Source organism: Dermacentor variabilis, chromosome 5, assembly GCF_050947875.1.
Source record: "Dermacentor variabilis isolate Ectoservices chromosome 5, ASM5094787v1, whole genome shotgun sequence".
Taxonomy (NCBI): Eukaryota; Metazoa; Arthropoda; class Arachnida; order Ixodida; family Ixodidae; genus Dermacentor; species Dermacentor variabilis.
This window is the reverse complement of record NC_134572.1, coordinates 28,744,614-28,765,954: the sequence shown is the minus strand read 5'-3', so window position 1 is coordinate 28,765,954 and position 21,341 is coordinate 28,744,614. Positions and strand designations below refer to the sequence as shown.

The 21,341-nt window shown below is 44.2% G+C and overlaps 2 protein-coding genes across 2 annotated transcripts in view; one reads left to right on the top strand and one right to left on the bottom strand.

The window, feature by feature from the left end:
• Positions 1-1,123: 1,123 nt before the first annotated feature.
• On the bottom strand, positions 1,124-20,387 carry LOC142583471 (tetraspanin-33-like). Its single transcript, XM_075693959.1, has 6 exons — positions 20,253-20,387; positions 17,590-17,847; positions 12,525-12,608; positions 10,278-10,502; positions 3,571-3,845; positions 1,124-1,265 (listed from the first exon to the last, which is right to left on the bottom strand). The coding sequence occupies exons 1-6, from the start codon at positions 20,385-20,387 to the stop codon at positions 1,124-1,126; spliced, it is 1,119 nt and encodes a 372-aa protein (XP_075550074.1).
• Positions 20,388-20,809: 422 nt separating this feature from the next.
• Positions 20,810-21,341, top strand: part of LOC142583470 (L-asparaginase 1-like) — a 32,366-nt gene continuing 31,834 nt past the window's right edge. The window contains exon 1 of the mRNA XM_075693958.1: positions 20,810-20,893. Within this exon, the coding sequence (XP_075550073.1) occupies positions 20,810-20,893 (84 nt within the window). The remainder of the gene's footprint in view (positions 20,894-21,341) is intronic.

Here is a 21,341-nt window from a genome sequence, read left to right as displayed (position 1 = left end):
AAATTAGGTCCGAGTAGAAAAAAACAGTCGATTATTCCGCATTGGGACCGCTCTTCATTTTATTTCTTCAATTAAATAACTTAATTCAGCGGGTACTATAACGCTTAGGGTAGCGATATTTCTATTGGCCCCCTAATCGGTCCTTTAGTAAACAACGCAAATACTTTTATGAGCGTATTACAAAAAAATTTTGGAACACCATCAAGGGTAAGTTTCTAATCTGGCTTGACAGCATAACAGAGCTTCGTTCTTTCATCGATGATTGCACTGATGTCCACCCAAACATATAGTTCTCACACTCCTACTCGGCCATCCATGTAAGCTTTATTGAAGTCCTATAATGCTCTGGAATGGTAAACTGATGAATACATTTTACAGGAAGCCAGTCGATAGACATTGGTACCTTCATTTTGGCAGCAAGGATACGAGACACTCCAAAACCAGCATTTTATATAGTCAGGTCATTCAATTTCAAGGCATCAGCTCGGGTAGCAGCAACAGCGAATTGATTCGTGATGGCAATTATCTCCTGTTTAAGCTAACCGGACAAAGAGAGCCCGCAGAAATTATTGAGAACGCCCTCAATAAGACAGACAACACCGACCGCAGAGACTCAACATCAGTTCTCAACCTCACCCCCAATTTTAACGAAAGAAAAAAGACACATTTGGCTCAAGATGACCGCCTTCAAATTTTCAGCGTGGTTTATCGCTGCTCACATAACCTGCACAATACCTTAACATCCCCGAAAACTCTGCCTTCTATCTGCGCTGCTTGTCGCCGCTGCAACAAACGCCATAGCAAGGTCACAGACCACTATTACTGGCGCGCGCAAGTTTTCCCTAAAAATCAAAGGAAAAATTATTTTCCACAGCACGCATATCATCTACATGCTCCAGCGCTGCACTTGTATAAGCAAAAAACTGGTCAAACCAAAGATATTGTTTAGGAAGCGTTTTAACAACCGTAGGCCCCACCACATGCTTCTAGCCTTCCTCGGCTTCCACTGTCAAAACATGTCCAAATGTCAAGTCATCCTTTTCAAAACATCAAATCTAGAACACTCTATATATATCTGGACAAAAACGAATGTAAGTGTTGCATTATTGCAAACGCTGGTTCATTAACGGGCCGCTTCAGCAGTAGGGCCGCTCCTTGCAGGCGCTCCGTAGTACTGCGATTCTCGACGGGCCAGCATACGGTCGTAAGCGGGTGGTGGACGCCAGCTGGCTTTCGACGTCATCCGGCTGACAGAATACTGCCGCCTGCACAGTCATTGAAAAGGAAACGGCTAAATATTCAACTCACGTGGTACACCACAAAAGCTTCTTCAGTAGCCATGGCTAGTGAACCTACAAGCACGTTCCGGTCCTCTACATTGTTTTCTGCGTTTTATATTTATTACTTTTACTAAAGATGAGACAATGAAGCTATTGAGCCAGAACGCTAAGCAATACATGAAGTTATACCATGCAAGGTTAAAAAAATTGTTTCAAATTTTCCGGCTAACAGCTTATGCGTCACGCCCAGCCAACCCTACTGATTCATTCTGTCGCTCGTTATGGTCAATGTAGTCAGAGGGAGGCTATGGGTTATAAATACATCCATACCATAAGCTGTTTTTTCATGAATACCACTGCAGACTTTCACATCACTTGAGTGCGATATGACGAAACATTGGTTGCACGCAGAGAGTAAGTCTGCCTACGATCATAGCGTCGTCTATCGTGCCTAAAATAAATGACATTACTTAGATTTTCCCCCTATAACATAATCCCAGAATCAATCAAGAGGGTGCTAAGGCCGTCTCAGAATGCTACGTTTGCCTGACAATGTGGCTCTACAGCTTTATGCGTTAACTCACTACATGGGGCTTTCTGGGGCGCCGTTCCGCCCCCTAATGTGTCCCGCCTGGTGCATAGTGTAAGAATGCTTCAATATACTTATGTTTTTCACGAAGACTTACTGCTGCAAGAAAATACTGTGAAGCACTATTTTCTTGTTAAATATAAGCATGGCCCCTCGGTTATATATATATATATATATATATATATATATATATATATATATATATATATATATATATATATATATATATATATATATATATATATATTTTACAGCATAATAAAGCTCAGCGACAGTCACCAGCTCACCCATCATTAGCAAACGATTCAAGAAGAAACCAGTAAGAATAGCTTGGCCACAGTGCCATTTTTGATTTCGAGCAAGTCATGGGGCTTAAGTCACTGACTTTCTCATTTGCCTTATTGGGAAATGAAGTAAGTTACGGCCCTTCCTGTAAGCTGCGTACCCTCCCCCCTTATTATTAATCTCGTTTTTTCATGGCTTCGGATACTCCGCGTCAGGCGTAGCGAGAGCAGCACACAAAGAAAAATTATTTTCCGACTTCTCTGCAAAAGCAAATAGCCAAAGGAGTGCGTGGGTTCATTTCATGACTGTTAATAGCCCTTGTTCGCCTTGCTGAGGCGAACCGATGCCTTCATATGTCAACTCATAAATTTTAATAATAAGGTCTTCAAATGAACTTTCGCGCTAGTGTCTCTCGGTGCGCGTCAAATGTGGTGGTCAAGCCAGCATAGTAATGGCAGGCAGCATATTTATTTATAACCCCTTTATTCCTTGTAACTTCGAATGCCCATGTTACTTTCAAGTTTCTTTAAGGGAATTGTTTCTTTAGAAAACTCGCTCTGCAAGAATGAGTAGTATTAGCACAAAAACGTAACACTAGCGAGACAAGTTCAATGTTTCATAGTACAAGGAAAAATACGTTTTAGCCAAGCCATTGCCAGAACTACTGCAAGGATGTGCGCATGTACTTAGAGGTAAGCGCGTGCTAAAGTGTCTTCATTGAATTATAAGCTCGACATTGCTCGACAAAATAAACTAGCTATGAGCCTGAAACACAACTGTTGCAGAAAAAACTACTTTGACTGGCCGGCGCACGGCACTAATGAACAGCAATAAACAAAAACGGAAGGACCAACGTGCTTCCCCTGAGAAGCCCTGCCAAATTGTAGAAAACTCTGTTAAAGATAGAAACTGTAGTTTTCAAGCATGATGACTGAAAACACACGGTTTCCTACAAAAAATATCTGAGAGAACTCTGGCCCTATTGTTTACGGGAGCCACAAGGAGGGCACTTCATCCAGCTTGGGAACGATCGATAAGCACACGGAATTAGCTTAATTTCATCGTTACGACTCCAAACGGTGTTGTGACTTTGCAGACTGATCATTTTCCACAATGTATTGCGTAATATTGTTGTAATATTGTAAATGCCCAACTTCACAGTGATTATACACGTGGTCAGTCTTGTGGCCTTCGGCATTTATACAAGTGGAATTGCTTCGAACTTCAGGCTAACGTAGGCAGATAAAGCATAGTAAGCAAAGTCAAAAGAACATCTGAAGACACAATCAAGCACGAAGATCGAACAAATCCATGAACAAAACATAATTTCCGCGACATATATGAACGTTTCCTCTAGCGATTTCAGTAGGAAACGCTACGGCCAAAAGACTGCCGCGCCAGGCCTGTCCAACTCACCCCGGCTTCGACTTCTTCTTTACCAGGTGGTCCCTGGCAGCGCGCACTTGTTGCAGCGCTTCCCGCTGTGCCAGGGACTTACGCGCACCCTTGGCCATCCTGCGGTAGTACTTGTCGTAGAGGCGCGTCAACGAGACGACCTCGTCGTGGACCGTGTTCGCCATGCTGCTCAGCACGCTGAGCACCACGTAAGCGACGAAGCCGATGCCAATCATGATGAGTGCGTTGGCGCGCATGAACGACACGCAAGCATCCACGCAACTGCGCGTGTGGATCTGCGCCAATTGGAGAAGGCATCTGCGTTGGCATAAAAGCCTAAAGGCCAAATGCGACAAAAGTTCTGGGTCGCGTAGAATAATGGGGCAGAATAGAGCAACCTCCGTTGCAAAGGTTTACGTTTGGAACACGAGTGCATGTGTCACAAAGATATAGTCAAGATTTCGACGAAGTTGGTCTGGTCAGGTAACATGATGATGAAGAAAATTGCGGTCGCTGACCAAGTGAAGCTGAAAATAACACAGAGACGTTTCGGGACCCGTGCGGGTTCCTTGATCACACAAAAAGCGGGCAAGAGCCGCAAGTCGTTTTTATGCTGAAATGTGAGTTAGAGAACGGGTGTAGTTGGCAGGCAGATTTCCATCAGTCTTGTTGATACTGTTGTCCGTAGTTTGAATAAATAAAGATTCTAACAAGAGACGCGTCATCGTATTGTTTTCCTTAGCTATTATAGCAGCGTTTTCCCAATCGATGTGGTTCATGACTGCGATTATCGGCGTGTTTGGCAGGGGCATTCGAGGTTTTTTTCTTCTTGGAGACGTCCCTTAGGTGCTCTTTTATTCTTCTCGCGAATTTGCCGGTTTCGCCGATATAGCTACAGTTGCAATCTGCGTATGGTACCTTGTAGGTGACACCGAGGTAATTCTTGCTTTCAAGCCGATCCTTCACGTTATCAAGCTGGTTCTCAGTTTGTTGGATGGCATGTGCGCTGTTCTAAGATCGTATCTTGAAAATACGCGGCTAAGAGCGTCGCTGACGCCAGGCACATATGGGACGCCAGCACGTTTAGTGAACGACTTGTCGCCTTGAGACGGCTTGGGATGGAGGACACGAGCTTCCATATTGTTAAGAAACTTCTTGGGGTACCCGTTTCTGTATAATTCGTGACGAATTGTCCTCAGCTCGTTCTTCATTTTGTCGTCACTTGAGCAGATGCGTGTGGCTCGCGTCACGAGAGATGATACGAAGGATTGCTTGTGGCAAGCCGGGTGGTGACATGAATTGCAGATTAAGTACCGGCCGGTATGAGTCGCTTTCGTATGCACACCAAATGAGAGTCTGGTTCCGCTTCGCCGCATGAGGACGTCAAGGAAGGGGAGGCTATTGTCACACTCGTATTCTGTAGTAAATTGTATGGCTGCTTTTGCTGAGTTGAGAAGACGCAGGAGGCGTGAAGCGTCCTGCCTTCGCTCTATGCAGAAGCAGTTTTGTACGTAGCGGATGAAAACCTTTGGTGCGGGAGCGAAGTCAGCGAGGGCCTTCTGTTCAGTGACCTCCATGATCACGTTGGCGGTATAGTAACGGAAATGGAAGCACACATGGCAGTTCCATTGATCTACCTGTAAAACTGTTTGTCGTAAGTGAATTAGGCGTTGCTCATACAAAAGTCTAAAAGCTTGCAAATGCCTTATACTTCCAAAGGGGTGCGCTCAGCGAGCGTCTCGTCAGCCAGCAGAACATTTCTACACGTAGATATGGCCAGGTCAACAGGCGCTGAAGTGAAGAGCGACTTCACGTCAAACGAAACCATAACGTCGTCTTCATCCAGGGAAATGTCGCGCACATTCCCCACGAAGGCTGAAGAATTCGAAATGTGTTTCGTTGTCTTGCCAGCGAGCTAGCCCAGCACTTGGTGTAGGTATCCTGACCACCGGTGCAGCGGTGACCTTGTGGAGTCGACAATAGGCCGTAGAACGCCTGGCTTGTGAACTTTCGGTAATCCGTATATTGCAGGTGCGGACCCGCTAGTACGCAAGAGGCGATGGTAGAGATACTTTTGCTGCGATGGTACAAATTTAAAAACCTTGGAAAAGAGCTTTTGCAGTTTTGTTTGCAGGCTTGCCGTGGTGTCTTCTTGAATCAGGATGTATACGTACCCTCGTCTGAGAGCAACTCCTTTATTTTCTCATTGTAGCCACTTCTATTGAGCAACACGATGGCGTTTCCCTTATCAGCCGGAAGGATGGCAATGGATGTATTGTTCCGAAGGCCCTCGATGGCTTGTTTCTCGGCAGGTAAAAAGAACATGCCATGAACACGCAGGCCACACGCATCTGCTCAAGTGACGACGAAATGCAGAATGAGCTGAAGACAATTCGTCACGAATTATCCAGAAACGGGTACCCCAAGAAGTTTCTTAACGATATGGAAGCTCGTGTCCTCTATCCCAAGCCGTCTCAAGGCAAGTCGTTCACGACATGTGCTCGCGTCCCATATGTGCCTGGCGTCAGCGACACTCTTAGCCCCGTATTCTCAAGATAAGGTCTTAGAATAGCACGCATGCCATCCAACTCGCCGAGAAATCAGCTTGTTAACTTAAAGGATCGGCTTGAAAGCAAGAATTACCTCGGTGTCATCTACAAGGTACCATGCGCACATTGCAGCTGCAGTTACGTCGGCGAAACCGGAAAATTCACGAGAAGATTAAAAGAGCACCGAAGGGACGTCTCCAACAATAAAAAAGCCTCGAACGCCCTTGCCGAACACGCCGATAATCGCAGTCGCCGCATCGTTTGGAAAAACGCTGCTATAATAGCTAAGGAAAAGAATGCGATGATGCGACTTTTGTTAGAATCTTTATTTATTCAAACTACGGACAACAGTGTCAACAAGACTGATGAAAATCTGCCTGCCAACCACACCCGTTCTCTACCGTACATTTTGGCATAAAAACAACTTGCGGCTCTTGGCCGCTATTACTGTGATCAAGGAACCCGTACGGGTCCCGAAAGGTTTCTGTGTTATTTTCACCTTGACTTAGTCAGTGACTGCAATTTCTTTGTCACAAAGATGCTCGCAAAAGTAGGCATTTTTCATACCGAAACTGAAAACAACGTCGCCATTGCCACTTGCCTCAATAGACGCGTAACTAAATATGCGCTACTGTTTGGCATGACCTCTGAGATTAGGCATCGCCCAGTAGCTTTAAGACAAAACTTTACCTCTGGAGCAGCTATCTAAATATTCTTCAACTCACGTGGTACACCACAAAAGCTTCTTCAGTAGCCATGGCTAGTGAACATGCAAGATCGTTTCGGGCTCTCTGAACAGTTTTCTGCGGGTCACTCGTTTTGCTCGGCATCTACTTCACCGTATAGGTGGTCTCCAAATTCACTCTTCAGAAATTGTTCCCTCGAGTAGAAGATACAAATCACGAAGGCTTGTGCTTTTGCGCGTTCTACGCACTGGAAGTGATTGCAGATCCGGAAACAAGTAATGACCGCCATGTTTAGACACCACCTATTTCACAAGATTAACTTCATATAAAAGAAGTTAAAATGTCTACAGGAGAGCAGCACGAAAAGACGATGGACAAGAAGGGGAACACACACCAGCGCTGGTGGGCGTTCCCCTTTTTGTCCGTCTTTTTGCACCGTTCCCCTGTAGCGTATGTACCAACTAGCCCAAGCCGCCACGGTGTTTAAGTTAAGATGTATTCACGGTAGCAACTACATTTTTAATTTAGAGCGTCCATTTCTTAACAAAAAATTTTTGAATATCGCAAAATTCGTTTATTCCACTTTTTTTTCAAGAAATCGAAATACCAATCGAAACCCTGCCAGGAGCAGTCGTTACATTTTTTTATATATAATTCATAACTTTGTATAAATTGTTCGCTATTTGCCAAGCAGTGAATAGTCTATGAAGAGGTTTATTCCCTTCCGATGTACTTAGATTGATGTTCTTGATTTTAAGTTTTGTTTTAATGAAAAGGAGAACGTTCAGGTGAGCCTCCATATTGAGCAAGTTCTGAACGGCGTAATACATGCGAAAGACCAGGTCCAGCATCCCATTAAATGAGCTTAATTGAAATTTCTTTTGTAGAGGACAGTTGCTTTTCGATCAATGAAATTGCGCTGTGATGATGAAATGAGAAACTGCTGAAGAGAGAAGTTGCGATCAACGGACATTAACGAAGCTTTTTTGAATATAAGCGGAGCGTCCACGTATTTGTTATCCTGAAAGCATCGACGTTCTATTTGCTTTCCGAGAGAGAGGCTTCGTTACGCACTACGAGAGCGTGTCGAGCAGTAATGTATATGGAGGCAGATATCAGATACAAAGTTCTCAAAATAGCTGGTTCTCTCAGGATTTCTGTAAAACTGAATTTCATGCGAGTTGAATGCTAACCACGTTGAACTGCAAAGGAAAAAAAATAAGAAGAGCATAATAATGGAGACAAAAATAAAAATGAAAAGAAGATCCCAGACTTGCGTTATGCACAAATCACAGATGTGTCTTACTCCGACCTTTATGCATGGCCGAGATGTTGTATATTTCTACCGCAAGTGACTCGGCTCTTCCGTTGTTTCTTTTTTCACTCTGTCCTTGAGGAACGTGACCTGCCTCTTTTGCATTGTTTTGCGTTGCTTGGTTCTGTCTGAGAGCATGGAGTGCTTAAGGCTTTTTATGAGGCTCGAGTCTTTCCTAATGAAATTTCAATTTTAAGTGTTGTTTTAAGAGGAAGGTTTAGCTAGGGGCCAACTGCATTTTTTCTATTCAGATAGATATACAACCTAGAAATGCTTTTATCGGAGAACCGCTGGAGGGATTTAAAAGAAGTTCCTTGCATTTGAGAAACAAAGTTAAATTCTAGCGACCGTATGAAGCAGACTTTATATTTACGACCTAGGTTTACTACAAAAGTTACAGAAATTCGTTAAGAAAAAAAAATACGCGTGAAGTTTACAGCAGATTTGTAACTCCGCATCAAAAACATATATCATCATCATCATCAGCCTAGTTAAGCCCACTGCAGGGCAAAGGCCTCTCCCATACTTCTCCAACTAGCGCGGTCATGTACTATTTGTGGCCATGTCGTCCCTACGAACTTCTTAATCTCACCCACCCACCTAACTTTCTGCCGCCCTCTGCTACGCTTCCCTTCCCTTGGAATCCAGTCCGTAACCCTTAATGACCATCGGTTATCTTCCCTCCTTATTACATGCCCTGCCCATGCTAATTTCTTTTTCTTGATTTCGACTAAGATGTCATTAACTCGCGTTTGTTCCCTCACCCCAATCTGCTCTTTTCTTATCCCTTAACGTTACACCCATCATTCTTTTTTCCATAGCTCGTTGCGTCGTCCTCAATTTAAGTAGAACCCTTTTCGTCAGCCTCCAGGCTTCTGCCCCGTACGTGAGTACTGGTAAGACACAGCTGTTATACACTTTTCTCTTGAGGGATAATGGCAACCTGCTGTTCATGGTCTGAGAATGCCTGCCAAAGGCACCCCAGCCCATTCTTCTGATTATTTCAGTATCACGATCCGGATCCGCGGTCACTACCTGCCCTAAGTAGATGTATTCCCTTACCACTTCCAGTGCCTTGCTACCTATCGTAAACTGCTGTTCTCTTCCGAGACTGTCCGAGAAAAACATATCACCGCTCTGTAAACTCCATCTGCTAGAACACCTAAAGCAAACAAGCTTCACATCTGAGTTGCAGTTCACGTTAAAATGTTGCACTGTGGACAAAAGTTCTGCAAAAGTACTCACAAAATAGTGGTGTAATTAAGATCGGTGTATAATACATGAATTTAATCCGCTTTAGATGTCTGGATAATTTTAGTTTACAGAATAGTGGTATCATTTCTTATTGCTGAGTTGGATTGTTCATTTTATAAGAGTCATTTTTCGAGTATGCCATGTTCAAGAATTTTTCAAAAATTACGGACAGGCTAAAAACTAAATCTGCTGCTGCAACTACTAGATTTTAACTTTTTATTTCATATGAAACAAATTTCATCAAAATGTGTGAATTGATTGCTAAAAAGGATTTATCTGTTCCCATGTATTTAGATAGGAGCGCCTTAGCGAAAGTTTTCCCTTTGCATGTGCTCCACTTCTTGCCTTCTTTATATGAGCTACGGTTAAACGTGCCCATAATTCCCACTGAGGTGGCATATGTTGAGCACCTGTCGGCTTGGATTCTGTAAATGTAAGTAATCTTCTGACGTGAATAAAATTCGTGCTAACCTTCAGATAAACAAGGAGTTATTCATCGGGTAAAACTGGTCTTTATGTCTTGGTCACCAGAAATAGCTTTTGAAGAATATGAAGTAAATGTCTAATCCTGCTGCATTGTTCGTAAGAATTGCTTATAGTCAACGCTTAACAACTTTGGGGGCTGAACGTCCTGTGTGCGAACAAATGAGCGCAGCGGATCCGAAGCTGATGGGGGTGCCCATTGATGGCGATTCGCATAAGCAGAAATGGCTGCGCCTGACCAAGGCCTGTGACCGAATGGCCCGTGCCTTTCTTCTCAGTGACCACCATGAATCACCATCACATGGGCGCCGAGACTCTTTGACCTATTTTAGGTGTGAGTAACATTGCGTGAATGGTTCTCAGTGCGTGCGTGCGTGCGTGCGTGCGTGCTAGACAGTCAACCAGCCGGCCATCCAGTCGGTCATTAAACTCGATGGTCACCTTTTGCCAGGCTTGCTGTTCGGTCATGGAAAGCACTCCGGAACCACAGAAGCGGCGCTTCAGGCGAGTTTCAAGGCTCGGGTTCTCGCCTTCCAGTGGCCGACAGCAGGAGGCGGGAACCGAGCAGCGCTCTGTGCTCGGGTTCGACGGCGAGCAGTTGAAATACATGTTGTGGCCCCAATCGTGGTATCGCTCAGTTGTGATACCACAGCAGCTGAACGAAGCCTGCACCATGTGGTAGCGGAGATCACTGTTTTCAGCTGTTCTTTCTTGCGCGTAAGAAACGCTGCTCCGCAAAACCTTTGTTTCTCTATAAATTCGAGTTTCGCGCGTTCTTGAAATATGTGTAAAGTTGACTTTTGATATATTTTATCTAACTTTGCTTTTTGTTTTTTTTCATACCTATGTTTCATTATTTATCACGTATTTGGGCTCTTGCTTTATTCATGTAGGCACCAACTTCCCGTTTGCATTAATAACATATCTTATTTTCCTGTTGTATTAACAGGAAGTCTCGCCCTTGCAGTCTGACTATGATTACAAAGACGGCGCCGAATAAAACAACACACGAAGAAGGAGGACACGAGACAGCACGTAGGCGCAGAAGTAACTGAGCATGTGTTGGCGGGCTAGTTTGTTAAGCATGATTACAAAGACGGCGCCTACGTGCTGTCTCGTGTCCCCCTTCTTCGTGTGTTGTTTTATTCGGCGCCGTCTTTGTAATCATGCTTAACCAACTAGCCCGCCAACACATGCTCAGTCTGACTATGAGACCTCCTCCTGTATATATTTCATGGCAAATGTACTAAAATGTCCTTAAATTAAAACACAGAGAGGCTACTCCACATGCTCATGTTCTGGATATTGCAAAAAAATAACAGAAACCTGATGAAGACAACGAATTACTGAGAGCTTTTACTATGGGATTTCCTCCTGTATTACATTTCCTTTGTAACTGCAATAATGTCTCATAAATTGATTGATTGATTGATTGATTGATTGATTGATTGATTGATTGATTGATTGATTGATTGATTGATTGATTGATTGATTGATTGATTGATTGATTGATTGATTGATAACATCTTGACCTCTTTCAGGCCTCACCACATTCCTCGAATGCGTAACGCACGCGGCGCAGGGGCGATGTATCGACGTCGTTTACAAATATGGGCTTTCAATATAGCGACCAGAACTAAACACAATGGTGACGAGACAGCGCGAAAATTGTTGATCTTCCGTGCCTGTAAATTTTGTGCTGCCTGTTATCATGGTATCGTACCAATCATCCCAACAGACCTGCCAATCAAAGATAGGTGCACAAGGAGCATATAAGGCGAGTTCGCGAATATTTTGGTGGTACCTGAAGTTCCCCTGTTAAAGGAACCAACTAACGCATTGCGAAGGCTGACTGCAAGACAACCTTGCTTGTGTTTCCTTTCGTTCCTTCCTCCAGGCGCTTGAGTGGTGTTGAGGGTCGTTTCAGCTATTCCCATTGGCTACTGTATTTCGAATGGGATTAGCTTTTTAGGAAGCTTCACCTACTTTGCGGTGCGTATCTTTTTAAATTGGTTCCCTAAATTCGCTAAATTGCTCTGTTTGCTCTGCTCGCTAAATTAGCATACTCCTAAAATAAGTTCCAAGAAAGTTTCCTTAAAATTTTCTAATAAGTGCAGACAAAGTGCGAACAAATGGCCACGAAAAATAAAGTAGCTAATACACATGGCACCACAATCATTCAACGCCCAATGTAAAAGTTCTGCATAAGTACGCAAGGACGAAAAAGTAAGCAGTTCTCTCAGAAAGTTTAACCGTTGAATGAATATTCCTCCTAACATGAGGATCAAAGCCACCACCAACATTTGTCCGTGGTGATCGCTCTACCATCGAGGTAGTCAGAAAATTAGCAGATCACAAGGTGAGGCTGAATCAATCGTAAATGGTAAAATCACCTGGATGTGTACACTACACTGCAAGCGTTGAGATCATTTGAAGTAAACTGCATGCATAAGAGAATGCATGCGTCAACGTGGAGGCACTCCCGCTAATGCTTCGGGATTTCGAGGTTCCACTTCAACAGCCAAGACATTGTCGTTGTCAACGGTAATTCAAGGGTATCCTCACAGGTCTTCCTTCGAAAACTCTGATCGCAAAGGTTTTTCAGATGGCAATATTCTGACCTTAAGAAAACCCACTTAACCAGTGCCACGGGTTGGTGCTCACTGGTGCATGTTTCTTATTTCTTACCTGAGCAAAATCGACAAGTCGCGCGAAGTCTGGGTTGTCCCTGTAGCTCACTATGAGGTCGATGCTGAACAAGCTCTGAGCACTCTGAGAGAGTCGCAGGAAAGAGGAAAAAACAAAGCTTTGATTTGGTGACCCATCAATTATGGTTTTATTTGAACTAGTTGGTTCGTCAAACGTAACATTACAAACTGGACACAATTTGCAAACGTAGCATGAGCCATGCGTCGTGTTGCATTCTTCACGCCCTGTTTATAAACTTAAGCTGTATACGCTAGAGTGATTCGATGACACACCATGATGCAGGTGGTACATTACTCAGACGTTTGTAACATGTGGCTCAGCTGGTAAATCAAGTGACCATCAATATAACAATAGCTTTGCAAATTCCAAATACAGCGCAAAAATACACATACACATAAAGAAGACACGACAGAGGCGGACGAGCGCTACTACCAACTGTTTATTCCAATAGACACGCCCTCCGATTTTATAAAGTTAGCCACGCACAAGTGTCACGCCCCTTTTTCCATGCGAAGGTGATAAAAAACATAACTAAAAAGGCGAACAATACTGTTGCCTGCTTTAGATATCAGAATTCAAGAAGTTCAGTTTGGCACTGTGCAAATGAATAGATGCTTCGCCTACACAGACAGGTGAATTTTAGTGGGTATGGAATGCTTCCAAAGCCACTCGAGCCGTGTGGGTTGCAGGCTTGCCTAAGATAGTAGTCTCAGAATAAAGCGCCTCGCAACCACACGCAATGATATGGGCAAACTAATGTGCATATTTGTCCTCTTTTTTCTTAACTTTTAGTGCGTGCTGCTTTAGCCGGTCGTCGACGCACCATTCGGTTTGGCCGGTGTACGTTTTCATCGACCACATCGCTGTTTCTGCCAGCCGTGCGAGGACTTACGCCTCTTGTGTTCGCAAGGGCATCATTCCAAGGGAAGTTGGTGCACTCTTCTCAGACGTGAGGCCTTCTTTGGGTCATGCCAAGGGGTTGTGCAAGATTTTTAAATCGGGGTTGGCGCGTCAGGATTGGTTATTCCTAGACTGTTTACGTGTTGTTTGCAGCGCAACACTGCCAGGAGGGTTTGCTTCGGCCAACCGTCGGGACTACAGGCGTATAGCATCTCAGAAAACAGAGTTCGAATGGGGCACTGCACGGGGCTCCTTGCTGAAGGTCACCGAGAAAAAGAAGGGTTTCACTAAACAAAATCCTGTCGTGGTACTGGATGACGTCTCCCTGCCCGAAAATGTGTCTCGGACTCTGAAGAAGTAACCGATATTCGTCTTTCCTCCCCAAGTTTCCGCTCATACCCTATTCGGAATTACCCGTGAGCTCTCTTCAAGGTCAAGCGAGGAGTGCAAGAAGCGCTGTCCCTTGGATAACGTAGACTGCCTAAAAAGATGTGCCCCTCAACGAACATTCCGGAGTGTGGATAAGAAGTTGGACAGCGTGGCCAACTACGTCAAGCAGAACAGTTTGATTATCTTACACGCAGACAAGGAGAGTTTGTTTGTTGTGATGTCTAAATGTATGTTCAATGAAAAAGCCCAAGCTGCAGTGGACAGGAACTTTCTGCCTGTTAAGAAAAGTGCGGTGAGGGTTTAGGCTAAGTTCATGAAATTTTGTAAGGACTTGGAATGGAATGCTCTTGCTCTTTTAAAGATATCAGCAATAGTAAGGGTAAATGTTTGAAGGTTTTCTCTTCCGCAAGAACACCTAAGGAACACGTTCCTTTCAGAACCATTGTGAGCGAAGGGGTTCTTGGCAAAAGAATGTGAGCATGTTTTTAATGAAGAATCTAAAGTCACTCACGGTTGTTGATCCTTCCCACGTGAAAAAATCAGTAGTCGCTGAGTTTGTGAGACACAATAAGGGTACAGATTATGGTTTGTTGGCCAACGTTAAGGATTTGTTTTATTGAGTACCTCAAGATAAACTCTTAGTTGCTGTTAGAAATTGTATTGAAGAGAATGACGAATTCGACTTCCAAAACTCTGCTTGTTTGTCGGTTTACAATTTCTAACGCTTTTAGAGTTTGGCCTTAGTGTAACATTTATTGTTTTAACAAGCAGCCTTTTCTTCAACGTAGGGGAGTGGGTATTCGGTCTTGTGTTGCGTCGATCTTATGTGACGTATATTTAACAGATGCCGACAGGGCGCTCAGCTTCGCTTTTAATGGTGGGAATGTTTCTAAAGTGCTTAGGTACGTTGATGACTTTTTAGTACTTTTAGAGGGACATGGTGACCTTACACCACCTGAGAGTATTTTAGATGTTTTTAAACAAGCGGGGCAGCGTTTGAATTTCACCCATGAATTGCCTAGCACTGAGGTGTTACAATTCCTGGATCTAAGGCTAAGGTTTCGCGTAGACCATGTATGCTTGGAGTACCTCCCACGGGTCAAGATTTGGGACTATTGCCTTTTGACTCAGCCCACTCAAAAATAGCAAAAAGGGGCATTGTGTTTTAGTTCTTGGATGCTGCGCTCAGAAAGTCGAGCTCGCATGTAATGCAGCATAGCTCTGAACATCAGCTTGGTCGCCTCTTGGCAGCGGGATTTCCTGTATTGCTTGTTGGTGCAGTGGACGAATCTCTCCTGCAAAAGGTAAATAACAGAGCCGGAACGGAAAGCGCGGAGATCCAGCGACGGACGGCGCAGCCCTTAGTAATATGCCTTATATGCATAAGGTCTCGCGCAACCTGAACAAAGTCGCGAACAGGTATTGAATTTCTGTGGTCCTTTACAACTCCTAATAAATTTTACAGGCTCTGCCCTCGGATTTGCATTGACAGCAAGCGAGTTTGCAAAACCAGACATCAACAACCCCACGTAGGGTGTGCGGCAGGAATGGTATATTCAGTTCCCTTGAAGTGCGGAAATGAATACATCGGCCAAACCGAATGGTGCATCAACGACCGGCTTAGGGAGCGTGCGGTAAAAGTTAAGCAAAAAAGAGGACAAATATGCACATTAGGTTGCCCATATCATCGGGTGTGGTTGTGAGGCACCTTTTCTGAGACTACTATCTTAGGCAAGTTTCCAAACCACACGGCTCGAGTGGCTTTATTAGCATTCCATACCCACTAAAATTAACCTGTCTGTGTAAGCGAAGCATCTATTCTTTTGCACAGAGCCGAAGTGGACTTCTTCAATTCTGCTACCTAAAGCAGGCAGCAGTATTGTTCTCCTTTTTAGTTGTGTTTTTTATGACCTTCGCATAGAAAAGGGGCGTAACACTTGTGCGTGGCTCATTTTATAAAATCGGAGGGTGTGTTGATTGGATTAAAGAGTTGGCAATAGCATCGTCCGCATCTGTTGTGTCTTCCTCATGTGTATGTGCATTTTTGTGCTGCATTCGGAATTTACAATGTTAGACTAACGAGCCCAACAGACGGTCCTTCTGATAACAATAGTTTTTCGGCAACATAATGCTGCAGCGGATCTACTGCCTTAATTTTTGTATTTCTCCTCAAAATGTTTTTCTATACTTATCTGCTACTTAACAGCAGACACACAAAAGGCCTTGTGCAAGTCTATCGTCCCTAACATCTCCAGAGACTCGAAGCTTTTAAAATGCAGACACGTCGTCACATACACGTACCCTCGTGACCCACACACACAACTAATAGGTTTACAGAAACACGTTGGCCCACCTGGCACCGTTTTGTGCAACCCAAACTATGATGGATTGCCAGATACGCACAAAATGTTTAGCATAACATAGATTCCCACAGTGTGCAGGTCCTCACGATTAAAAAAAAGTTACTCTTCGTTGTAAGCATCTTTTTTCTTTCTGATACGTATTTGCTCACAACGTATCAGAAACAATAAAACATATGCTGAATATGATGAACTTTGTTTGCCCGTAGTGCTAGCTTTCAATTAATTTTGATTGATGTAAGCGTTGCACTATTGTATATGATCGCCAGCGCATGTGTAAAGCGTTCATATATCATGCTTCGAGAAATTCTGGAGTCGAACTCACAGAGTTATTGGTCCGCGAGTGCTCTTTTCTATTACCCTGCCGCTTTCTTTAATAATGTGTCTAGCATTAGGAGTGGCTGAAATTTTGTCTTACGAACAAGTTCAGCGTAAGACGTTTTTGAGAATACGAGCTGCGGTTCTTTAAGTGATAACGTGATTAGTGACTGAGACGCGCAGAGGTCACCAAGCCCAGCTAATATTTCTGTTTCGATTATCTATTTAATTATCTCGTTAAAGCGTTTCCTTACACTACTGGTTGAAAATTTGGTCGACAACACCACATACAATGCATTGAACATAAATTCACAATTCCTTCGGTGAACATTGTTGCCATGCTCTCTGAGACGATTGTTCACACATCCACCAGCTGCCTACACAGGCCCGGCAACATAACGGCCCTCGGAAATTACATACTCTGAACAACCAATAAACTTGCATTTCTGATATTTTTCATGCGTTTTCGAGAACAGTGAGACAAAAGGGCCTCGCGAGGCAGCCTATAGCACCTGAAGCTCATTGGGCGCAGAAAAATTTTCCTCGTTTTTTAACTCTGCTACGCACATCAAATTAGCAGTACACTGACACGCCCAAAACCTCTACACTTGTGCTGCCACGCGAGCCGCATCAGAGAAATCTCCTTGACACCAACGCCTCCCTTCACACCGAGGAAAGCAGCATGACGATAAACCCTCTGCTTTAGAGCGTGTCACCGAATGACGCCGCCATCTCTCGTCGCAGTGGCCGAGGAGCAGAGCGTGTGGCTGTTCTCCCTGTTTAGGATTTTCTCGCTAACTTTGCCAGTTACTTCTTTCCCAGTGTCGTGATAAAAAATGTCAACACCATACCGCAGTTGTTCCATCAAGATTGCTACCGGCGTCGTAAAAGATATTGTCAACAAATTGACATAATAAATCACCACACATATGTAATACCCTGCTCGCCTATTTGCCGTTATAGTGCGAGCTGCAGCATAAACGTAGTTCACCGTCTCAGATGTGCTAATGCTAGAAGTCACTGAAATCAAATATCTTAATTTTTTTCTCGCTGTTACTTCTATAGGTTCTACTCACGTTCTTGCTCAGGAAGGGGAGGACCAAGGCACCCACGATGAATATTATTGTGATGATCATAAGTAGACAGAGGCCTTTGGCGTACCAGCGTAAGAAACGGATGTTCTCGCGCAGGGCACCCATGAACCCCGTGAAGCTGATGACAAGTAGGAGGCTTGAGATGAGCAGCCCCGAGACCTCCATGTTCACCACGAAACTGATGAGTAGTGAGCGGTTCAGGAACGAGATGTCATCGCGCCGCTCATATACGGACGCCAACTGTGCACGAGGAAGAAGTGTTCAACTGTTAAGTACACGCAGAAGCTCACCTCGAAAAGTGCGTAGAAGCCGAAATACTCTTTTATCCTTCGGCGATATCGCATCTAATAGAGCGAAGCAACATGGCTCTTGGTAAATTTTTGGAAGGCAGACCGTCTGAGCCCACCCAGTGCTGGTGGCTGTCCTTGTGAAGGACCGTCTATTGGGCTAACTGGTATGACATTTTAAGTTCCAAATATAGCGTAAAAAATACACATACACACACGGAAGACACAAAAGACGCGGATGAGTGCTACTACCAATTTCATAAAGTGAGCCACGCACAAGTGCCACGCCCCTTTTACCATGCGAACGTGATAAAAAACACAGCTAAAACGATGAACAATACTGCTGCCTGCTTTAGATAGCAGCATTCAAGAAGTCCAGTTCGGTACTATGCAAATGAACAGACGCTTCGCTTACACAGATAGACGAATTTTTGTGGATATGGAATGCTTCTAAAGCCACTCGAGCTGTAGTATCTTAGCAAAGTCTGCAAACCACACGGAACACGGATACCGGAGCAAGATTAGAATTCATTGGCATCAGCGAGCTTCAAATGACTATCACGTTTGCGAGCGCTGACTCAGCAGCTGTTTGCTGTCATGTTGGACTACCCTTTAATTCCTAACTCCTTCGTTGGCGTAAAAAGAGTTTTGGAAGTGTGCACGGGTGCTAGGTGCGATTACAAGAGCATGTTCACGGATATACCTTGGTGGTAAATTTTTGTCATGCAGAATCCATAATTAAGCACAATAACAAGCCATCACAACTGGCAAACGCAGCTGCTAGAATAGCGTATTTTTAATGGACGAAAATTTTACTTTTGTTTACACTTTCAGTGTGCTTAGTTCCATTTCTATTCTATTTTTAGTTTTTTGGAGGGAGGAAGCGCGAGAAGTGGAAACATGGCGAGTGCAAATGCACTTGTTCTGAAGTCATGCTGAAAAACCATCATGAATCGATCACTGGGCGTATATTTTTTGTACGTGGTTTGAACGGCACGTATGGCTGTGCTTGTACAAACATGAATGAATGAATAAATTTTATTCAAAAGAGGGTGGCTTTGCGGCCTATGTTAGGGTGCCGGAAGATGGGTAGGGTAGAGAGAAGAGGGGCGGCAGTGATGCCCAGTGTAACAAGATAGTGATATTGTGGCTTACAGTGATTACTCAGCATGGATTAACTAAGCACTGCAGCCCTGGACTTGATAAGAACCGACCCCCACCCGTCTTATACTGCACCTCGGGTCCCAGGTCACGACGACCGGTCATCATCATTATAAAGCGATAGCGTTCATGGCCCCGAGTCGCCGCAAATGCGGCCTCGGCGTCCAACGTGCAGTGTCGGTAAAATATTGCTTCTGCAAGAAATGTCGAACCACGCATACCCAGCCACGTAGGCCCTCCATGTGGCGCAAGGAAATTACTGAACTAACTGAATTTCTTGTGGTAAACTACGTAGAATAATCGTAAAGTACGACTTACACACAACCTACACACATGATAGCATCGAATTGTAATTTTAATATAGGAGAAAACTTCATTATTTTACGCGGAAACTCAAGCACCAACCCCTTTTAACGCGACAGTGTTTTCCAGCTGCCGTTTGAGGTCTGTCTTAGTATGAGTGGCGCGGCGCCCTCGGTTCCTTGTAGACAAAAAAAAATAAATAAAAGAATCACAAAGCTTCTCTTCATGCATAGCGTTCGCCGACAGCGTTTCCCGGTGAACGTTGCGGTTACATGAGCTACAGTTGCCGAGAAACCTTAGAAGCACTCAGCGATCTTTGAACGCTATCGCGGTTTACTCTTAAAGGCGAAGCTTAAGCATCCTCCAATTTTTTCTCCCGATCAAGGATATTAACGCGACGCTGGAGAAGGAACATATCCTTCACATAGCACGCACCCTGCTGTTATCAATACGCCTATGTGAGCAACTAATCTAGCAACTAATCTAGCAACTAATCTAGCAATATGCTAGAACCCATTGTAGAAGACTCGATGTTACTTACGGACAGCTTAACCAGTGTGACTAAATTTTTTGCCATTGTCTTCAATTCTTATTCGTGATCAATCTATGGTTATTCTACCCTCTTTTTGACCTAGTGGAGCCGCTAAATGCATTGACGAAAGCAAGCAATTTCCTAAAATATCTAGCGCATCATTTCGGCCTGGATATGCTTACCTCGCAATGGAATACCACTATAATGGTTGATTTTTTTTATTAAACTTCACAACAGTTCAGTAACCATGGCGCTGAAGTAAAGCTCGCGACTTGTAGCTTCGCTGGAGACTGGCGAAGCAGCTACACAGCCATCACAGGTGCACGTGAAAGGCGCTGGCCGAAATGCAGTTCGGTACTCACGCATATGAACGAGACCACGCAGCTGAAGGCGAAGAGGAGCAAGTTTACGAAAACGAGCGGCACCCTGCGCCACGGGCTGACGTCGATAATCAACGTTGACTGGTCGCCCTTCGGCGTTGGAATCCTCTTGACCATGGTTGGCTTCTTCTTCTAATTAAGCGTGCAGCAAACACGCTCGCCCGCGCTAATCATCTACTTCCTCCTCTCTGTTCATTTACTGCGGCGTGGATCCTCGTTCAAGCTAACAGTAGGGGACATAGAGAGAGAGACCGACAAAAATATATTTACTGTCGTCGTAAGGTTGGAGGGTACAGCCCTTAGTCCAGGGCTGCAATGGCCATGGCGATGCCGAGGTCCTGACGACCTCAACAAACGCCAAGTACGCCATGCGCCTCACCTTGTGCTGCAGTTTTGTATACAATTCCTATATATAGAGGGCGTTGTGAGCGCACCCTTACTCGTTTCTGTACTGCCCACGAACATCATGCGAACAGTTTTCATTCCGAATAAATTAACAGCAATCCAATTTGCAGTTACCATTGCTAAAGTGTTACATTATGGCTATCAGTGTGTTTGTGCAGCGTTTCAACTCCAGTAAAGCTGCAAGCCTAGGCACTCATCGCAAGGGCGTGTACCTCTGTGTAAGAAAACTATATTATCTGTATACGGGAACTGTGCCACCCAACATACATTGCAGTAGTTGAAGTGCAAAAGCCGTAAAAAGTGGAAAAGCGAGTTTGTAGAAAGTGCTATACTTCAAGTGACAGAAGACGCCATCGCACAAATAGTGACCACCTTTATGTAATTTTTAAAACGCAAACTTTCTTGACTTGCAAAAAGAATTTCATATTTGTGTTAGCTTTCCAAGCTTTCTTGCTCCTTTGTGGGAAGAATACTACACTGCTAAGTATAGCGCAGCTTCTTTCGTATGTCGTTCTACTTAGCGGCCAAATTTAGTCCTAATAAACGACCCCAAACGCCCTCAACTTGAGCGCTTCTTGCAACCACTTCTCCGTAAAAGCGGAGGTGCCGTAACTTCGGCTTACTTTCGCTGCAACATAAAACTATAGCTCACAAGCAGCTATTAGA

Coding starts and splice junctions, on each gene's coding strand:
- LOC142583471 (XM_075693959.1), bottom strand. CDS start 20,387: ATGGTCAAGAGGATTCCAACGCCGAAGGGCGACCAGTCAACGTTGATT. Junction 17,848..20,252: donor GCGTGGTCTCGTTCATATGC/GTGAGTACCGAA, acceptor CCTCGTGCACAG/TTGGCGTCCGTATATGAGCG. Junction 3,846..10,277: donor AACAGCAAGCCTGGCAAAAG/GTGACCATCGAG, acceptor CAATTGGCGCAG/ATCCACACGCGCAGTTGCGT.